The sequence below is a fragment of the Pseudochaenichthys georgianus genome, chromosome 16, assembly GCF_902827115.2.
Source record: "Pseudochaenichthys georgianus chromosome 16, fPseGeo1.2, whole genome shotgun sequence".
NCBI classification, from domain to species: Eukaryota; Metazoa; Chordata; class Actinopteri; order Perciformes; family Channichthyidae; genus Pseudochaenichthys; species Pseudochaenichthys georgianus.
The window spans coordinates 22,156,798-22,177,140 of NC_047518.2; the positions used below are offsets into that span (position 1 = coordinate 22,156,798).

The 20,343-nt window shown below is 41.4% G+C and overlaps 1 protein-coding gene and 1 long non-coding RNA gene across 3 annotated transcripts in view; one reads left to right on the forward strand and one right to left on the reverse strand.

Annotated features, from left to right (window-relative positions):
* Positions 1-457: 457 nt before the first annotated feature.
* Positions 458-20,343, reverse strand: part of LOC117460311 (transmembrane protein 65-like) — an 81,690-nt gene continuing 61,804 nt past the window's right edge. For both annotated transcript variants that reach the window (XM_071206145.1, XM_071206146.1), the window contains exons 7-8: positions 3,360-3,465; positions 458-2,608 (exon numbers count right to left, since the gene is read on the reverse strand). In XM_071206145.1, the coding sequence (XP_071062246.1) occupies positions 2,462-2,608; positions 3,360-3,465 (253 nt within the window). In that variant the 3' untranslated portion in view covers positions 458-2,461. The remainder of the gene's footprint in view (positions 2,609-3,359; positions 3,466-20,343) is intronic.
* LOC139435491 (uncharacterized) lies at positions 11,932-12,928 on the forward strand. Its single transcript, XR_011644730.1, has 3 exons — positions 11,932-12,063; positions 12,498-12,706; positions 12,821-12,928. It is a non-coding gene; the product is annotated as an uncharacterized lncRNA (long non-coding RNA).

A 20,343-nucleotide genomic window follows, 5' to 3' on the forward strand; every position in this document is an offset into this window, starting at 1 on the left:
AAAGAGTCTACGAAAGATAATAGCTTCCAAATTACATTATTTTCACACAGAGTATATTTTCTTACCATGACTGACTGTGCACAAAATACCGTCTTAAAGCACTGAGACAGGCCATTTAATGATCTGATGCAAGGAGGCAAATTGCTACTGTTACTATAATCGCATCCTGCTTATCAAGAAGAGGTTTCTCATCACATTCGGCTCCAAAAAAAGCCACATGATGTCCAAATATCCATACTGCAAGGATACAAACATCTGTTTATCATTGGCTGTCTAAAATGGAAATCACTTCATGCTTTATCATGTTTAGTCAGCCTTTAAAAATGTATTTTAAGTTTTTAAAAAAAAATCATTTGTTTTTCATTTAGCATACCAAGTTTATTGTGTTTTATCACCGTGATTTGACTACTTTATACGTTTGTATTTGAATGTCTTTTTATGATTCTTACGCAGTAAACATGTACACTTCTGTTTCTTTTATTAGCAGTGCATGCAGGGTGGAAATCAAGCAATCAGATCAAAAATCCTAACTACATAAATATCTTCAGTTCTTTTCTTCATTGCTATCATTGTTAAGGATCACTGTTACCCACATAATAAATAACTATAACATCTCAGACAGGGTCAGTCTTCAGAAAGTTAGTTATGGACCGTACCATAGAGAGGGGTCGGTTGAATTAGAAGTCTTTCCTGTTGTATAATGCTGCTGAAAATATACTAACAAAGGTTTTTGTGCTGACAAATATTTTCTATTCTTAACATTTTCCTTTCAGATAAAGAGAACATACAGTGAGAACATTTTATGAATACAAGTCTGAATATCTTAACAAAAATAAATACATTTTTTGCAAGTTTTCCAGAGAGTGACATGTGGCAGCTTCCTTTAATTTCTTCAACTTGCAAACAGATTCAATGCTATAAACAAGTGACTGCATTTCTGATGAGCTGAGTAACCTGGTGACAAACGCAACCAGTCAAAAGGTACATTAGGAACTCCGTGACAGCTGAATGAAGACTTGGATGGATGGAGGTGTCTCATCATCCCAAATGTGTCCGAATAAACCTGTCTTCATGTCTGATGAATGATGCAGATTACTTGCATTGAGAAATATGACAAATGAATGTTTTGGCGATAATTTGGTTACCTATAGCAGGTGGAAAGTACAGGCGAGACATGAGAGGCTTTAATACTAACAGAAAAATAAATGCTTATGCTAAATGACAGTGAACTTAACTTTCTCTGAATTTCAGCCAGAAGAGGGCAGCAGAGCAGGGACAATATTATATAGGATAGAAGTGAAATAGTGTTGGAATTAAAAAGCATCTAGAAAACAAACAGGGAAACAATCTTCTTATTTACTTTGAAGTCAAATTGAAACTATGCACTGGGCTGAATGTTCTAGGCTGCCCTTGTAGGACAGAAGCTGCCCTGGGAGTGAGTTGTGGTTCAGCTGCAGGTTGGCGAGGAGATGAATCGTGTACTGGAGCCAGAGGACGGCTGCAGATGGGACCGAGGTCTCAGGCGGTTTAGTGTTGGCATTTCTTATCTTTTTTCCTCCCTCTGCCTCTCTGTGTTTGTCTCCTTTCTGCTCAACTCCTCTGAGATAGGAAACAAACTGCATCTACCTTGTAACACTCATTATAAATGGGGAAATTGGGTAAATGTTACTCATTTGAGGGATCAATATAAAGTTCGTCATCAACAAGAAACATAAAAATCTAAACAAGTACTGATTATTTTCACAAAAAGCAGCTGACTGGTTGTCATGGAGTGTGAATGAGGCAGGCAGGACTTATTAAGACATTGTTATCATTAAAAGGCAGACATGCTTGTAAGACAGAAGAGTAATGTACTTGATGAAAGGGTTGCATCTTTATATGCAAAAATATTCCTTGGCTCATTACCTTCAAAAACTCATTAAAAATAAGTTTAACACTGCTGACTAAAGACATTGGCATGTCTCTTTGTTAAGTCTTCCTCCATGAATTCAGGTGAGGGTTTCAGACATTATGAGGAACCTTCAATGTCAAAAAGCTTTGTGCATCTACCTTCCATCTAGCCATCTCTAGTCAGATGATTGTATAACAGCCTGGAAGGATGGGAAGAGGTCACTGCCGTGTGTTTTAACATTAATTAGTTTCAGCTCATGTCGGTCAGTCAAGAGGAGGTTACGGTGTTACAGTTGGAGTAGCAGCACTCTAATGAATCAATCATTTATTGTCTCTTCAAGAGACAGTCATGTCCCTGTGCTCAAGTTCAAAGTCTACAATGAAATAATATCTAAAACCATCCTTAGAATACCTTTAGTTTGACTGGGTCTTGTAAAGTACCCAGTGATTAGTCTGTAATGGTTCAAAGACATGTTCATACACTGCAGTCCACCAGACAAGCGCAATCAGTCCCACTTTAAAGTATTGTAATGGATTTCAAATAGTATTTCTCTCCGTGGAGATGTAAGCTTCAGTCTTCTGTTGGAGCAGGAGGTGGTTGTGTTTCCTCCTTCGCTTCCGCCTTGCCTTTCTTCTTCTTCTTCTCATCATCGTCCTTGAAGAAGAAAAGAGGAAACATGCCAAGGATACAGCCGATGGCAACACCGATGGCTTTGCCCTGCACAGAGGAATATGGAAGTAAGAAAGTGTGACTGAAAAAAGACTTCTTCATCTTTGAGTCTCTGTGTTTCCAGTAAATAGGCCTCTTACATTTAGCAAACTGTCCTTTTTATGTATTATACTTTTGGTTTGTATTGCTGTAAGTAATAGGACCAGTAAGTTCTGAATCCATCCATAAAGAAGGGAGCTTTATTATCATGCAGCACCTGGCCTGCTGACTTTAAGATCAGAAGATCCCTGCAAGGAAAGATGCTAACACTGACAACCCAAAGCATCGATTTCCCTTAGAAATGAACATGTATTATGTACACATTTCTGCAAAAAACTAAAAAGGTATTCGAGCATGCCAGGACAATTGACATGACATTTTACACTCAGCGAAGAGCTTTTTCAGGACGAGACTAATTATTACAACTAATTACATTTCACACTTCAGCAGCCACAGCACACTAGAAACAATGCACGTCTAATTTTCTCACACAATGGAAGAGTGATGGACGTGATGTAACACAGAGACTTGTGTTTCTGTTGTCACCGTACAAAGCCCTAACCCTGATGTGATGTTTACCGTTGCATCACACAACTAAACCCTTGAATGCTCTGTGCTGCAGGTTTATTAATATCCACTTAGACGGGATGTTTATAAGTCTGTCTTCTGGTCTCAGTGAGAGCAGCAGAGTGACAGAGACTCTTTAAGAGCAGATTTGGGTTGAGGTCTGGTGGTTTTAGTGTGATATGAGGGTACTGACCGCATGAGAGCTGACTCTGGTCTGCCACATGTCCGCCTGTTTGGGGCTTAAGTCAGGAATCTTCATTCCCAGCCGATACGCCAACGCCTCCACATAACCTGCCAGCCTAGAGAGACGGGGCAGAGGAAAGAAGAGTTACAGTAACAATTTAAAGTGACAACATACTATAACAGAGAGCTGCAACCATAAATGACTTTAATCTTTGACCCAGAAACAGAGGATGAATCATCCTTTCATCTTGTCAAGCGAACACATTTCACATATATGAATGGAAAGGCTTTTCGAACAGAGCACAGAGACATGTTAGACATAAAGATCAATATTAGAGACATGTGAATTTTAAGTCACGTTTAAAGTTAACCCCTCTAAACATGAACACAATGGCTTTGTTTCTGAAGTGGTAAAGGCACCCAGAGGCACATCAAATTGGGTGAAGGTTGTACATCTTGCAAAGATTACATTTACATCCAGGGCCGCCTTAATGCACGGGCTGACCTGGGCTGAAGCCCAGGGGCCTAGTACGGAGATCAGGGGCCTATCATGAGCCAATAAAAAAAGTTTAAAAAAAAAGTAAAAAAAAAAAAAGTTTTTTATTTCGGATGTTTTTAAAAAACATTTAAATAAACAAAGTATTGGCTTTCAGAATATGAAACTTTTATTTCCAAAATCACACGATAAATACATTTTTGAAGCTTGTAAAGGGAAGATGACAGCTCTCACTCGCCACTCACTCCCCCTCCCTCCGGCTGAAATTATGAATGTAAGGCGTATAGTAATCATAGATAACACGGAAGGGTCCAGTTTGTTTTCATCTGGTTTCAAATAAACAAAGTCTTGGCTTTCAGGATATTAGACTCGTTTCGGCAAATTCAGATGATAAATACAACTTTGAAGCTTCGGCATAATTACAAGCGGAGAACGGAGTAGCTTGACGTCACAGCAGGCACAACAACAGCCGGTGTTTCTCGTGAGTGTTTTCCCCGGGAAACAAACACAAACGCAAAATTACACAAACACACACACACACACACACACACACACACACACACACACACACACACACACACACACACACACACACACACACACACACACACACACACACACACACACACACACACACACACACACACACACACACACACACACACACACACACACACACACACACACACACACACACTCGTGAGCTTCCCCCAGACCAGTGGGCACCACTTAACAGCCAACCAGAATGAGAATATGTTTCACATGTGACTTATTCAAATTGCGAGTGATTGAGTGACAGATGAAGGTTGTTTAGGAGAAAAAGTTTAAGAAGAAAAAGTTTGAGAGTGGCGCTCGGAAAAGGAAATTGTTGAGGGAAAAGGAGTTTGGAGACAAGCAGCTATTACAAAGCATGCCGAAGCTTGCAGGTTATTTTAAACCTGTAGGCCAGGATGAGGAGGAAGGACAGATGAGTTCTGTACCGAGCGGCAGCGCTGCCGGCCGCGGGGCCTCGGAGCCAAGTAGGCCGTCTGGTTTTGATAGCGATGGAGTAGTGGGAGAGGAAAAACAGACAGGAGGGACATTATCTGTTGGAGGAGATGAGAGGACGACGAGGACTTGCTACGTGGAGGGGAGCCAACGGCAACCCATCAAATACATGAGGGAGGCCCGATACGTCACTCATCTGGAGGAGAGGACCAGGCGCGCGTAGAGCAGAGTGGAGAAGTGCGATCACAGAGCCTGCCGAGGCTATAAATGACTTTGATTTGTTGTTTAAATAGGGGGCCTACAAAACCATCAGCCCCAGGGCCTGATGGCAGGTTAAGGCGGGCCTGTTTACATCCACTTATTCATGCTTTGGATTTTTTTTTCTCATTACATTTCATGATCTATTAAATCACCCACAGAACAACATTAGCATGCCGTAGTACACGACCAAAGTAATTGACAAATAACACAAAAAACAAAGTAAATCATCAGATTAATATTCTAAATGTGCCTTATTGATGCCATCTGTCATAAAGCCAGCAGGTTGTCAGATAGGGGCTGTACTACCAGAAGGGGAGGAAGACGGAGGGGCTCCAGTGTGTATAAACTCTGCTTCACACAGATGAGGGAACACAGACAGATTGCAGCAGATAAAAGAGAAGGGTTCACCGAGTGACAAAGTATCATTAGGAACTCATCAATCATTACAACTTTACATTTTTCCATCGTAGAGTTGCATATTTGGTCTGAAGTAGACTGACAAAGTTGATATCAAAACTTTCACATAAAAAAAAACTAAATACAGATTCTGCTGTTTTATTTGTTCATAAATAAATTTTTAGTATGGACAAATCTATCGCCTGCTTCCATCGGGTGGATATTGTAAATACCTAGTGCAGGTTTCATGGTGGTGGGCTGTTACAGACCCCCCTCAGCAGGCAAGGACTCCTTGTCTTCGCTAGCAAATATTTTATCGCAACTAGACTACAAGGAAATAGTGCTACTTGGAGATTTTAACTGGGACTGGTTAACTGCAGTGTCAGAGGATTTTAAAAACCTTTGTATCTCTTTGAATGTTACTCAGATTGTGGACAGTCCTACTCGCCCAAACATTAAGTCCCCTAATAAATCCTCCCTAATTGATCTCATTTTAACTAATGCTCCCTATAAATACTTATCTGTGGGAGTATTTGCGAATGATTTGAGTGATCACTGTGTTGTAGCCACAATTAGGGACACTAAGGTTCCAAAGGTTAAACCTCGTATTATTATTAAGAGAGACATAAAACATTTTGTGGAGCAGGGTTTTGTTCATGATCTGTTTGGGTTTGATTGGGGAAAAATCGATCTGTGTGCTGATGTAGAAACTGCATGGTCTTATTTTTATCTTTAGAGTGAAGGGACGAGACAATCCTTGGTTTTCTGCTGAACTGTCCAGTCTCCTTCATGAGAGAAACAAGGCCTGGGCAAAGGCTAGGCAATCAGGCTCAGAGGTAGAAGAATGGCTGCGTTTTAGGCAGCTAAGGAATAGCTTCACTTCAAATGTCAAAAGTGCAAAGTCGAAGTACTATTTGTCAGTAACCACAAAGAATCTAAATAATCCTAGGAAATTTTGGAAAGCCATAAAATCGATATCCACCGGTGAGATCCGTAATGAGCTACCTCCGTGCCTTACCACAGCATCTGGCTCTATATCGGACAGGGCTACTATGCTAAATTGCTTTGATGAGCATTTTGTGTCCTGCGGTTCTATGTTTGATTCTGTTTCTAACTCTGCTTCTGTGAACGCTCCAATCCTTGACTCTGAACAATGTGGGCTGGAAAACCCTTTCAGTTTTACTCATTTTGTTGTTCATGAAGCCTTATCTAAGCTAGATCCTAAGAAACCGGCTGGCCCGGACAACGTAGAACCTTTCTTTTTAAAGATAGATGCAGATTTTATTGCTCTTCCTCTTACTACTCTTTTTAACCTCTCCCTCAGCACAAATGCAATTCCAAAAGTATGGAAGTCAGCTTATGTCTTGCCTTTGCTAAAAGGAGGGGAGGCAACTATTTTAAATAACTATAGACCCATCTCTAAATTGTCAGTTCTGGCGAAGGTGCTCGAACGCCTAGTGAGTGAACAGGTAAAGGAGTTTTTATGTACAAATGACATCCTGTCTAAACATCAGTCAGGCTTCAGAAAGCAACATAGCACCATCACTGCCACAATGAAAGTGGTAAATGATATTACGAGTATTTTAGATAATAAGCAGAGTTGTGCAGCTCTGTTTATTGACCTTTCCAAAGCGTTTGATACCGTCGATCATCGCATCTTAAAGCAGAGGCTACTCAGTATTGGCATATCCAGCCATGCAGTGGGGTGGTTTGTGAACTACTTCTCTGAAAGGTCCCAATGTGTTCACTTTGATGGGCTGTCTTCTGAGTGGTTAAACATTGCTAATGGTGTTCCTCAAGGTTCTGTTTTAGGTCCACTTTTAATCTCCATATATATCAACAGTTTAGGTGAAAATGTGGATGAAGCTACTTTATATTTTTATGCGGACAATACCGTGATGTACTGGGCAGGTCCCTCCATTGCAGGCTGTTTTTAACATTATTCAGACTCAGCTTGCTGAACTTAAGCTTCTTTTAAATGTTGATAAAACTAAGATAATGCTATTTTCAAAAGCTAAAAAGACACTAGAGCCTGTTTTGGATATTGTTATGCAAGGACAAGTACTTGAAGTGGTTACCTGTTATAAATACCTAGGTATCTGGCTTGACGATTGTCTTACTTTTAAACTTCATGTCAATAACCTGCTTAAAAAGGGTTAGACTAGGTTTCTTTTTCAGAAACAAGTCCTGTTTCTCACTTGAGGCCAGGAAAAGGCTAGTCACTGTGACCTTTTTACCTGTGTTGGACTATGGTGATTTGTTGTATATGAATGCACCTGCCTATTGCCTGAACAAGTTAGATGCCGCCTATCACAGCGCACTGAGATTTGTCACAAATTGTAAAGCACTTACACATCACTGTACACTGTATGCCAAGGCAGGTTTGCCATCACTTAATGTAAAGAGGCTCAGTCATTGGTACACGTTTATTTATAAAGCTTTGTTGGGTAAACTCCCGTATTATATCTGCTCTCTGATAACACAGAGAGTTGCAAGCAGCTATTGCCTGAGATCGCATGATGTAGTCTTGTTAGATGTGCCAAGAGCAAGGACTGTCTTCGGTAAGACAGCTTTTATGTGCGCAGCGCCACTTGCTTGGAACAATCTTCAGCAATAATTGAAACTGAGCAATCTCATTCCTCTGCATGTTTTTAAAGCTAGGCTAAATGAAATGCTTGTTGATACTATGGGCACTTGTAAATGTCTATAACTATGTAAATGTGTCTTGTAAATATAATGTATAATGTCCTTTATTGTTTTATGTTTCATGTGGAACTTATATGCTGCAGGTCTCCCTTGAAAAAGAGATCTATGATCTCAATGGGACCAATCTCGTTAAATAAAGGTTTGAAATGAAATGAAAAATCATCAGATTACTTATAAAAGCGCACCAGGAAAAGCGCTATATAAATAACATGTATTATTATTATTATTATTATAGAAACAAAATGATATTGAGAATAATATAAATGTTGGCCATAACTGTGGTCAAATATGCCTTTAAGATAGAATTGAAATCTAATTCTATCTTTTTGATTGATTGATCGGTTTCAAAGCACACACAGAGTCGAACCCTCATGTATTTACAAAAGCCCCAAATAAAGTCATTCTCTCCCAATGTTGGCAAATAAAATCTGAGGTCTTTGTTAATATGACAGTAAAACTAAATGTGAACCACATTCTCAATGTCACCAAGCTAACACAGTACATCCACACAGCAGCTTTTCAAAAATCTTGAAAATCTTGGAGCTGGGCGTGTCTGACAGCTTGGGGATTTTTTGCGAGCAATGCGACCAACAACCAATCACATGAATCTCCCGCCCCCGACATACAAAGCAAAAAACCCCGGGGATTTTATGCGAGCAATATATATATATATAAACTCCCCAAACAGGCGAAAACCTACCAGTTTCACCCACTGTCTTTGCCACCTCCCTCCATGCCTGGTTCCTCCGGTTTGTATCCCGTTAATAGTTCTGGTCGTAAAGAACCGGGTGATTTGCTACCGTAATTTCTCGTTTGGATTATGAGGAAATGAACTGCGGTCTGGTTCTCCCTGCTTACATGCGGTTTGATTGGCTAGCGCTTCTACTGTCAGATTTGCATAAACGGGATTTGATTGGCTGACGCTTCCAGCTCAGCTTCAAATGTTGAACATTGCTCAACTTTTGAATCCATGAGATCCTGGACATCCTGGAAATCTTTGCTTCGCTCCCCCACAATGCAGTTTGGCGAAAAGCGAGGCAAAGTGACGTCATCCCCATTCAAAGTCAATGGGCAGAGAAGCGTTGGAAGCGGTGGAAGATTCTTCTGAAGCTGCTGTGTGGACGTACCGTAACGGCCCGTCCACACTACAGCGTCGAAAACTCCAATCTGCCCATTCACTTTCAATGGGGTGACGTCACGTTGCCTCGCTTTTTCGCCGAACTGTGGGTAGCAGAGCGGTCTGTCTCCGCCGTCAGAAGTTGAACAATGTTCAACTTCTGACGCCAGAGACGCCGGAGTAGCCAGCGCCAGCCAATCAAATCCCGTTTCTGAAAATCTGACAGCTCAAGCCGTAGCCAATCAAACCGCGTCTAAGCTGGGAGAGATATCCCGCCGTTCATTTCTATATTTCAAAAAATGTTGGAGGAGAAACTAACTATGGCCGTAGCAAATCACCCGGTTTTGTATGACCAGACCCTCTTCACCTACCGGGATACAAACCGGAGGAACCAGGCATGGAGGGAGGTGGCAGAGACAGTGGGTGAAACTGGTAGGTTTTCGCCTGTTTGGGGAGTTTATATATATATTGCTCGCATAAAATCCCCGGGGTTTTTTGCTTTGTATGTCGGGGGCGGGAGATTCATGTGATTGGTTGTTGGTCGTGTTGCTTGAATAAAATCCCCAAGCTCCAGACACGCCCAGCAGTGTGGATGCTCCGTAATGGTCTGTTTACAACATGGCTCAGGTTTTTAATTGTGCTTTTGTGGTGCATATTGCATGCATTTGTAATTTAATTACTATTAAGTTATTCTTTCAAAACAACAACCTTGGGCCTTTGGGGCCTCCGAGGCTCTGGGGCCACTTTGGTGGTTGGTAATTCAGCCTCCATATTAAATATACATGTTGAATTCATTGCATTTAGAAACTTAGTAACAGTGTTATGACCTGAATAATAACTCAAATTGAAAGTATCTGGAGAGCTGCTGTACCTTGCTGTCATATGTCAAAAATGTGGAATATGGAATATATTTTCTTGACCTGCTCTTTTTTGTCTGGCTCAGTCACTGGCACTGATGGATCCTCAGTTCACTGCTCACAGTAATAAGCTGTCCAGTCAGGGAGGGAAATGTAGCAAAAAGCATATTTGGGAGGAAGATAAGGAGCTATGGAGCTAGAGTGTGTTAAGGCAAGGCAAGGCAAGGCAAGGCAAGTTTATTTATATAGCACTTTTCAACACAAGGCAATTCAAAGTGCTTTACAAAAAATGAAAGACATTAAGCATTAAAAAAGAAAAGCTAATAAAATAAACATTAAAAGAAAAAATACATGGATAAAAGTTACAGTGCAGTTTAAGATATGAATAGTTCAATTAAAAGCAGCGACAAAAAGAAAAGTCTTCAGCCTGGATTTAAAAGTAGTAAGAGTTGCAGCGGACCTACAGGTTTCTGGGAGTTTGTTCCAGATATTTGGAGCATAATAACTGAACGCTGCTTCTCCATGTTTAGTTCTGAATCTGGGGACAGAAAGCTGACCAGTCCCTGAAGACCTGAGAGATCTGGATGGTTCATAATTTAGCAGGAGGTCAGTAATGTATTTTGGGCCTAAACCATTCAGTGCTTTATAAAGCAGCAGCAATATTTTGAAATCTATTCTTTGACACACAGGAAGCCAGTGGAAGGTGTACGGATGGCCACATAATGTGGTAGGTTTTTAGGAGATACTGTATTTTCCATCCAGTTGATGTTATCATTACCAATGCCAATGATGGATGGATCTTCAAGCTAATAAATCCGGATCATGAGGACACACCTTACAGTATAGGGTCTAGACAATCATGACAGAAAAAAACTCATCAGGAATCCAAATACTGACTCATGGTCGCTGTTACAGCCACTGCTACGTTGTGCCTTTAACGTTGTGTGTATGCAAATGAGCTGTGCCTTCCTATGCTGTCAGTGGCCGTCCCGACCATAGACATATAAAGAGTAGACGCCGCATTGGCTGCTGGGGCGCAAGAAATACGGCCGCCATCTTGGACCGGTCATCCTACCCATATTGTACAGACATTCTACCCATAGACAGCAGAGGTTTCAAGATGCCAGAGCACTGTGCAGCATATTGCTGTGCAAATCGGCGGACGATTGCGAACAGGGGTCGGGGGATTACTTTTCACAAGTAAGATTCAACATTATAATTGGTTGTATTTTGTAAATAGAATATTATTGTACTGTATTGATGTCCGCCAGCGAAATCGTAGCCAGCAAACATTATGTTCATGGCCAACTGAGACTTTATAAATCGCTGCTGTAACAAGTGAATTCCCCGTTGTGGGATGAATAAGTAAAATCTAATCTAATCTATCTAGGAAGAAGAAGGAAGAAAATAAGCTTGACCTCCTTCTTAAAATGTTTTTGTGTTGACTCTCAAATCTCCCGTTTTTATTTTGAAGGTTTCCCAAAGACAAAGATATGAGAAAGAAGTGGGAAGTTGCTTTGAGGAGGGAAGGGTTCACTGCAAGCGAGTCATCCGTGATTTGCAGTGAGCATTTAAGCAGGACGAGTTTGACAGGACAGATTGTCCGACTCAGAGATGGTGTTATTCCCTCCATCTTCAGCTTCCCGGTTCACCTCCAAAGAGTAGGTGTATCATCATAAGGTTATTAGCATTCATAAATGTAAATATTCTATTATCAATAACAGGGCAGGGTGAAATACGTGTGTGTGTGTGTGTGTGTGTGTGTGTGTGTGGTATTCTGCTTTTTCATTTTAGCCAGAAAAGGGCAGGACTACGTCTACTTCCAGAAAAGCTGAAGAGAGCCTGTCTGTGGCCCCTCAGGACGACCCAGAAGCTTCAACCTCAGCCTAATGATGTGAGTATTTCTATTTTCAACATCATTCATAATGGTCCTAGACAAAGTAAAATCTCTCTTGTTTGCTGCCACTCATATTAAACACACTCACAAATAAACACATACACACACAATTGAAGACATGTTGAACATGCATTCCTGGCACACTCACACACCACACCACACACACACACACACACACACACACACACACACACACACACACACACACACACACACACACACACACACACACACACACACACACACACACACACACACACACACACACACACACACACACACACACACACACACACACACACACACACGATGCTGGCAGTGGCTTTGACAGGTGATGACTATAAGAAAGAATGTGGGCCATACTCTAGTTGTGTCAAAGTGATGTGTGTGAAGTGAAACATCACTCAAACCATGTTCATCCCTCTTTCTAGGATCATAGCTATGTCTCGCCTGCTTCTCCTACTGCTCTTAAGGCCAGACTCAATGAAGCTTTAGCAAGAGTGGAGAGTCTCGAGCGAGAGAGGAAGAATGCCATGGCTAGAGAAAAGAGGGCAGAGACCACAGTGAGGACTCTTTTGGGGGATTTGAGGGAAAAGAACCTCATTAATGAAGAACTCAAAGAGGCTTGATTTCTACTCAGGTAAGATGAAATTAGCACTTTGAAATTCATGTACATCTTACTCTTACACTCTTTATTAAACTCCTTTGTTATTATATGAAGGGGACTTATTAATTTTTTCTCATACAATTTCAGATCTTCAAATAGACTTCAAGGCAAAGCAGGGCCATGAGTACTCCAAGGACCACAGAGAATGTGCCCTCACACTCCATCTACATGGTCCAAAGGCATACAAATACCTCAGAGAGACTAAAAAAAAAGGTAGTCTTAATGTTGTTCAATTTCATTTTTGGAAATTACGGTTGCAAGTACGTTAAATAGCTACTTCTCAATTTTTTTACAGGTGGCTGTGTTCGGTGGATGGCAAGCCTGGCCTGAACAAGATGATGCTGGATATGCTGGAGAGAAGATGCCAGGACGACCAGGCTAAATATGGATGTGTTTCACTCATGTTGGATGACATGGCCATCAGAAAACATGTGCAATATAATCCACATAACCAGTCAATGTCTGCTTTTGTAGACATGGGTGATGGAAACAATGAGACCGATGCTGCTACTGAGGCTCTTGTGTTCATGGTGGTTGGCCTACACGGACATTGGAAGGCTCCCATTGCATATTACCTGACGAAGTCTTTGTCACCTGAAACACAAAGGGTCCTAATCTAAATCTAAAATCTAATCTAATCTATCTAGGAAGAAGAAGGAAGAAAATAAGCTTGACCTCCTTCTTAAAATGTTTTTGTGTTGACTCTCAAATCTCCCGTTTTTATTTTGATGGTTTCCCAAAGACAAAGATATGAGAAAGAGGTTCTCAGTCATGCTTTGGAGGAGCCGCATGCACGGGGCATTCGGGTGTCATGAGCAACTTTGTGTAAATATGGTTTGGGCGGGGTGGTGTCATGTTCTTGTGTTTAACTTGAACATTTACATTTTTTATATAGATGTAGAAGTACATTTTCATTTTTTATGACATAGATATTCATTTTTACTGATATATAACTTCTGTCTATGTATAATGTATTATTGTTTCTTCATTTTTCAACTTATTAAAATAGCTGAGTATAGGCCTACACAATATGCTTCTCTATCATATATAGACCATTAGTGTTTTTTTATGTGTGTGTGTGTATATATTATATATCGTGTGTCTTTTGCAAAATACCTATCATACATAACATAGGCTATCAAATACCAGAATATTCTATTGCTGTTAAGCCTACTATGAATATTAAAATACGCCGAATCATGTGTCCGGTATCATGCCTACATATATGACGTTTGCAGAAACCCCCCCCCCGTGAAAATCAGTTTTGTATTCAGCGAGTTATGATTGATAAAATGCGCTGACACTTCATTGCGCCTGCCAGACAGATTACACTGAGTGGAGCGGGTGACCGGTCCAAGATGGCGGCCCCACGGCTCGTCAGCGCCAATAGGCAGCAGCGGTCGATGCGGCGTCTACTCTTTATATGTCTATGGTCCCGACCTCGCAACATTCGCGGGGATTGGACAGACGTCACTCGAGCCCTGCCCGCTTCTGCCACGTCATCCGGGGGAGGAGGATAAAGGCTGGGCACGAACATCCGTCTGGAGGCCCAGATGCCTCAACCCTCTATTTGTGACAAAGCCTTCATCCTGTGATTCTGTTAGACTGCGTAGCAGTGTATTTTCTGTGCCTTGTTAGACTGCTTAGCAGTATACAGTCTGTAGGGTTCTGTGCGATCTCACTGGTTAGCAGTGTGTCTTGGTATTCTGTGTTTAGAGTAGGGTTGGTGTGTGTGTGTGTGTGTGTGTGTGTGTGTGTGTGTGTGTGTGTGTGTGTGTGTGTGTGTGTGTGTGTGTGTGTGTGTGTGTGTGTGTGTGTGTGTGTGTGTGTGTGTGTGTGTGTGTGTTGCGTAGATCCAGGTTGCTTAGCTCCTGTAGACCCGCATTTAGATTAGTGACATTGTGAAACAGCTTAGACCCAGGTTAGCTTAGCGCCTGTAGATCAGCATTTGTGTATATTGCTTAGACCCCGGTGAGTAGCACCGGTTGATCAGCAACAGCTGTGTTTCCACACAGTCTCCTTTTGTTTAGTGTTTTGTTCCACTTTAGAAGTGAGGTACGTTCTTTCTTTTGTAGCCTACTGTGCAACTCTCTTTTGGAGTCCTGTGTTGTTAACCCGTAACAGTTTGGTCCGTTGTTGGTCCAGGCTGTTCGTGTGGTTATCATTGTTTTGTTCAGTTGCCGTCATAAATAAACCCACCGGTTACCAATTACAAACTGGTCGTGTCGTTTCCCTTTCTTACCCCTAGCAAAGAGGGAACGTAACAGTCGCATTTTGTTTTCTTGTTTTTGTTTGCCAGATAAATATGTTAACCAAACATTCATACAGATATTCCTACCTTTGAGTAAAATCCTCCATCTAAGATATTTCATATATTTGCAAAAGCAGAAGGCAAAAGAAATCAAGGCTGCATCAAAACATAAAATATCTGTCGTATTCAAATCATTGAAATGATTTAATATACTTTAAGCAAACCCAGCTGAGTCCTTGAATAATTTTAAGGCTGAAACACCACCTGGATGCCCCAGAAACAATTAAAACCCTCCATCCTATGCCGGTATGCAATAGGTTAAGAGGGAGAAGTACAGATATAACATCACAGGGTTATAAATCACAGTCAAGAAAGAGGAATGCATTTGGGACAGCATTTTTCTATTCCCTATAGCTCATGAATTCCCTAAGTTTTTGTCCTGTTTTCTAACTTGGCTGAATGAAATAAAGCTTTACAGGCTGTCCCAGAAAGCCACTAATGCATAAAGGAACCAAGAAGGAGCAGCTAAGACTATGCTGAGCGATGGGAGCATCCGTAACCATGGTCAGAATGACTCATGAGCTAAATTATGGACTTCAATAATGTTGAGCTGGTTCCTACATCTGTCACAACACACACATACACGGAGGAACATCTTATCAATTCAACACACACACACACACACACACACACACACACACACACACACACACACACACACACACACACACACACACACACACACACACACACACACACACACACACACACCACACACACACACACACACACACACACACACACACACACACACACACACACACACACACACACACACACACACACACACACACACACACACACACACACACACACACACAGCAGAGCTCAGTTAGTGTCTTGTGGTTGTTTACAAACATTCATTGCTACAAGATCCCTTATGTATTGACCAAAGACACTGCGGTGGGGACACATATTCCTAGCTGTGCCGTTTCACTTTCACTACTAATCCCTGCTCTCACTGCAGACAATTATTTCTTAAATGGACAGATATTAGATACAAATAATCTATAACAATGTATAGCCACTATTTATAAAAGGAACATATTCATATATCAGACTTAATGTCCAACATATTAAGGTTTTGTAGAATAGCTCTGCACTCATAATACAGGTGTATAGAATGATGCACAACTTGGATTATTTTCTAATTGGATAGATCTATGTAGACACACACAATTGAATTTGTCAAGTAAGCTAGAAAAGGTTTTGTTAGCCAGTATAATCTGAAAGAGACATTCTTTGTGTAACAACTATTCACACTTTAAGACTGAACGGAACCAAAATGAAGGTGATCTTTCTTAGAGTCTTCCTAACAAATGAACAAGGAAGCTGAGGTTCACTTAGCCTGTAAGCAGAATTGTAATCAAGCTCTGGAGCCTTTCATTTATCTCACTTAGGTAGACGAGAGCATTTCTAACTGAACATCATTACACCCAGGCTGCCTGAAAAGGTGCTTTTTGATCTTCTTCCAAGTGAACTCGAGTGCATTTTGTTAGGATGGAAAATAAAATCCAAGCCAACTTCAACAAACAACTTATAAAATGCACATTTAGGGGTACATGAACACACTCATGATTCTGGCATTTTTATATTTGCTGTTGGCAAAGACAGTGAATATGATGAAAACAGCAAAGAGAGCCCATTCATTGATATGTTGATATATTAGCAAAACAAATTTAAATAAATCTGCAACAATTTGAATCATTTATAGATTTTTTCAGCAAAATGCCAAGAAGTCAGAATTTATAAATAAGTGAACAATCTATTTATTTTGATAGCAAACCTAATATATAAATATTTAAAGTGTGCTATATAAATCAAATGTAAATGTATTGTTCTTCCCAAGAAGCAATTACTTGTCAAGTGTTTCAAGTGCTCCTCCTCCTCAGCTCTCAGTGGACACTAATGGCACATTTCCACTGCAGCAGGTAGCCCCGTTTAAGCGTCCTTAATCGTCCTCAAGCGGCCAGGCCAGTTTTTGGTGGCCTTTCCATATAGCGTAGCACCGGCTAGCGGGTACTTCTTCCGGCCCCATAAAATCGTGGTTCTATCAGGCCAGGTCAGGGCTGAACTAGTGACGTCAACACTCTCGACTGCTGGTTGGTCAGAGAGAATCGTCACAAGATCGCGTGCGAGATCATCCCTAGCGTCGCATATATATCTAGAAGCAAGCTTGCAGCATTTTTATACACAGCATTTTTTGACGTTCCTACATCTCATTGGGGATGATAAAATCCAGCGGGAGCTCGACGGAACAACTCGAAATTTGAAAATGTTCCAGGATGTCTCTGCACAGATGCCCCGCCTACACTGCGTTGCTACCCCAGGTCCTAAACTGTAATGGTAATGCGCCACGGCCTCGGACGGCCAGCGAAGGCAGCCCGAGGCCTGAGCGAGGACGCTTAAACGGGGCTACCCCGCTGCAGTGGAAATGTGCCATAAAGGACCACTGACTCCCTGAGTAAGCACAAGGATTACATGTGTGCACTTCAGCATGCCCCCTCTGAAAGGAATGTAAAGGTTGTGGTGAGGAACACCAGCCGGATCTCCACTGAGACTAACAGCCTTCACACTCAATCGAGTCTCACCATGACAAAGTGGCCACAAGGGCTCCATTGTCCCATTTTGATTGAGTGACAAACAGAGACGCGCTATAGCGCTATATAAATAACATGTATTATTATTATTATTATTATAGAAACAAAATGATATTGAGAATAATATAAATGTTGGCCATAACTGTGGTCAAATATGCCTTTAAGATAGAATTGAAATCTAATTCTATCTTTTTGATTGATTGATCGGTTTCAAAGCACACACAGAGTCGAACCCTCATGTATTTACAAAAGCCCCAAATAAAGTCATTCTCTCCCAATGTTGGCAAATAAAATCTGAGGTCTTTGTTAATATGACAGTAAAACTAAATGTGAACCACATTCTCAATGTCACCAAGCTAACACAGTACATCCACACAGCAGCTTTTCAAAAATCTTGAAAATCTTGGAGCTGGGCGTGTCTGACAGCTTGGGGATTTTTTGCGAGCAATGCGACCAACAACCAATCACATGAATCTCCCGCCCCCGACATACAAAGCAAAAAACCCCGGGGATTTTATGCGAGCAATATATATATATATAAACTCCCCAAACAGGCGAAAACCTACCAGTTTCACCCACTGTCTCTGCCACCTCCCTCCATGCCTGGTTCCTCCGGTTTGTATCCCGTTAATAGTTCTGGTCGTAAAGAACCGGGTGATTTGCTACCGTAATTTCTCGTTTGGATTATGAGGAAATGAACTGCGGTCTGGTTCTCCCTGCTTACATGCGGTTTGATTGGCTAGCGCTTCTACTGTCAGATTTGCATAAACGGGATTTGATTGGCTGACGCTTCCAGCTCAGCTTCAAATGTTGAACATTGCTCAACTTTTGAATCCATGAGATCCTGGACATCCTGGAAATCTTTGCTTCGCTCCCCCACAATGCAGTTTGGCGAAAAGCGAGGCAAAGTGACGTCATCCCCATTCAAAGTCAATGGGCAGAGAAGCGTTGGAAGCGGTGGAAGATTCTTCTGAAGCTGCTGTGTGGACGTACCGTAACGGCCCGTCCACACTACAGCGTCGAAAACTCCAATCTGCCCATTCACTTTCAATGGGGTGACGTCACGTTGCCTCGCTTTTTCGCCGAACTGTGGGTAGCAGAGCGGTCTGTCTCCGCCGTCAGAAGTTGAACATTGTTCAACTTCTGACGCCAGAGACGCCGGAGTAGCCAGCGCCAGCCAATCAAATCCCGTTTCTGAAAATCTGACAGCTCAAGCCGTAGCCAATCAAACCGCGTCTAAGCTGGGAGAGATATCCCGCCGTTCATTTCTATATTTCAAAAAATGTTGGAGGAGAAACTAACTATGGCCGTAGCAAATCACCCGGTTTGTATGACCAGACCCTCTTCACCTACCGGGATACAAACCGGAGGAACCAGGCATGGAGGGAGGTGGCAGAGACAGTGGGTGAAACTGGTAGGTTTTCGCCTGTTTGGGGATTTATATATATATTGCTCGCATAAAATCCCCGGGGTTTTTTGCTTTGTATGTCGGGGGGCGGGAGATTCATGTGATTGGTTGTTGGTCGTGTGCTTGAATAAAATCCCCAAGCTCCAGACACGCCCAGCAGTGTGGACGCTCCGTAATGGTCTGTTTACAACATGGCTCAGGTTTTTAATTGTGCTTTTGTGGTGCATATTACATGCATTTGTAATTTAATTACTATTAAGTTATTCTTTCAAAAACAACAACCTTGGGCCTTTGGGGCCTCCGAGGCTCTGGGCCACTTTGGTGGTTGGTAATTCAGCCTCCATATTAAATATCATGTTGAATTCATTGCATTTAGAAACTTAGTAACAGTGTTATGACCTGAATAATAACTCAAATTGAAAGTATCTGGAGAGCTGCTGTACCTTGCTGTCATATGTCAAAAATGTGGAATATGGAATATTTTTCTTGACCTGCTCTTTTTTGTCTGGCTCAGTCACTGGCACTGATGGATCCTCAGTTCACTGCTCACAGTAATAAGCTGTCCAGTCAGGGAGGGAAATGTAGCAAAAAGCATATTTGGGAGGAAGATAAGGAGCTATGGAGCTAGAGTGTGTTAAGGCAAGGCAAGGCAAGGCAAGGCAAGGCAAGTTTATTTATAGCACTTTTCAACACAAGGCAATTCAAAGTGCTTTACAAAAAATGAAAGACATTAAGCATTAAAAAAGAAAAGCTAATAAAATAAACATTAGAAAAAATACATGGATAAAAGTTACAGTGCAGTTTAAGATATGAATAGTTCAATTAAAAGCAGCGACAAAAAAGAAAAGTCTTCAGCCTGGATTTAAAAAGAAGTTGCAGCGGACCTACAGGTTTCTGGGAGTTTGTTCCAGATATTTGGAGCATAATAACTGAACGCTGCTTCTCCATGTTTAGTTCTGAATCTGGGGACAGATAGCTGACCAGTCCCTGAAGACCTGAGAGATCTGGATGGTTCATAATTTAGCAGGAGGTCAGTAATGTATTTTGGGCCTAAACCATTCAGTGCTTTATAAAGCAGCAGCAATATTTGAAATCTATTCTTGACACACAGGAAGCCAGTGGAAGGTGTACGGATGGCCACATAATGTGGTAGGTTTTTAGGAGATACTGTATTTTCCATCCAGTTGATGTTATCATTACCAATGCCAATGATGGATGGATCTTCAAGCTAATAAATCCGGATCATGAGGACACACCTTACAGTATAGGGTCTAGACAATCATGACAGAAA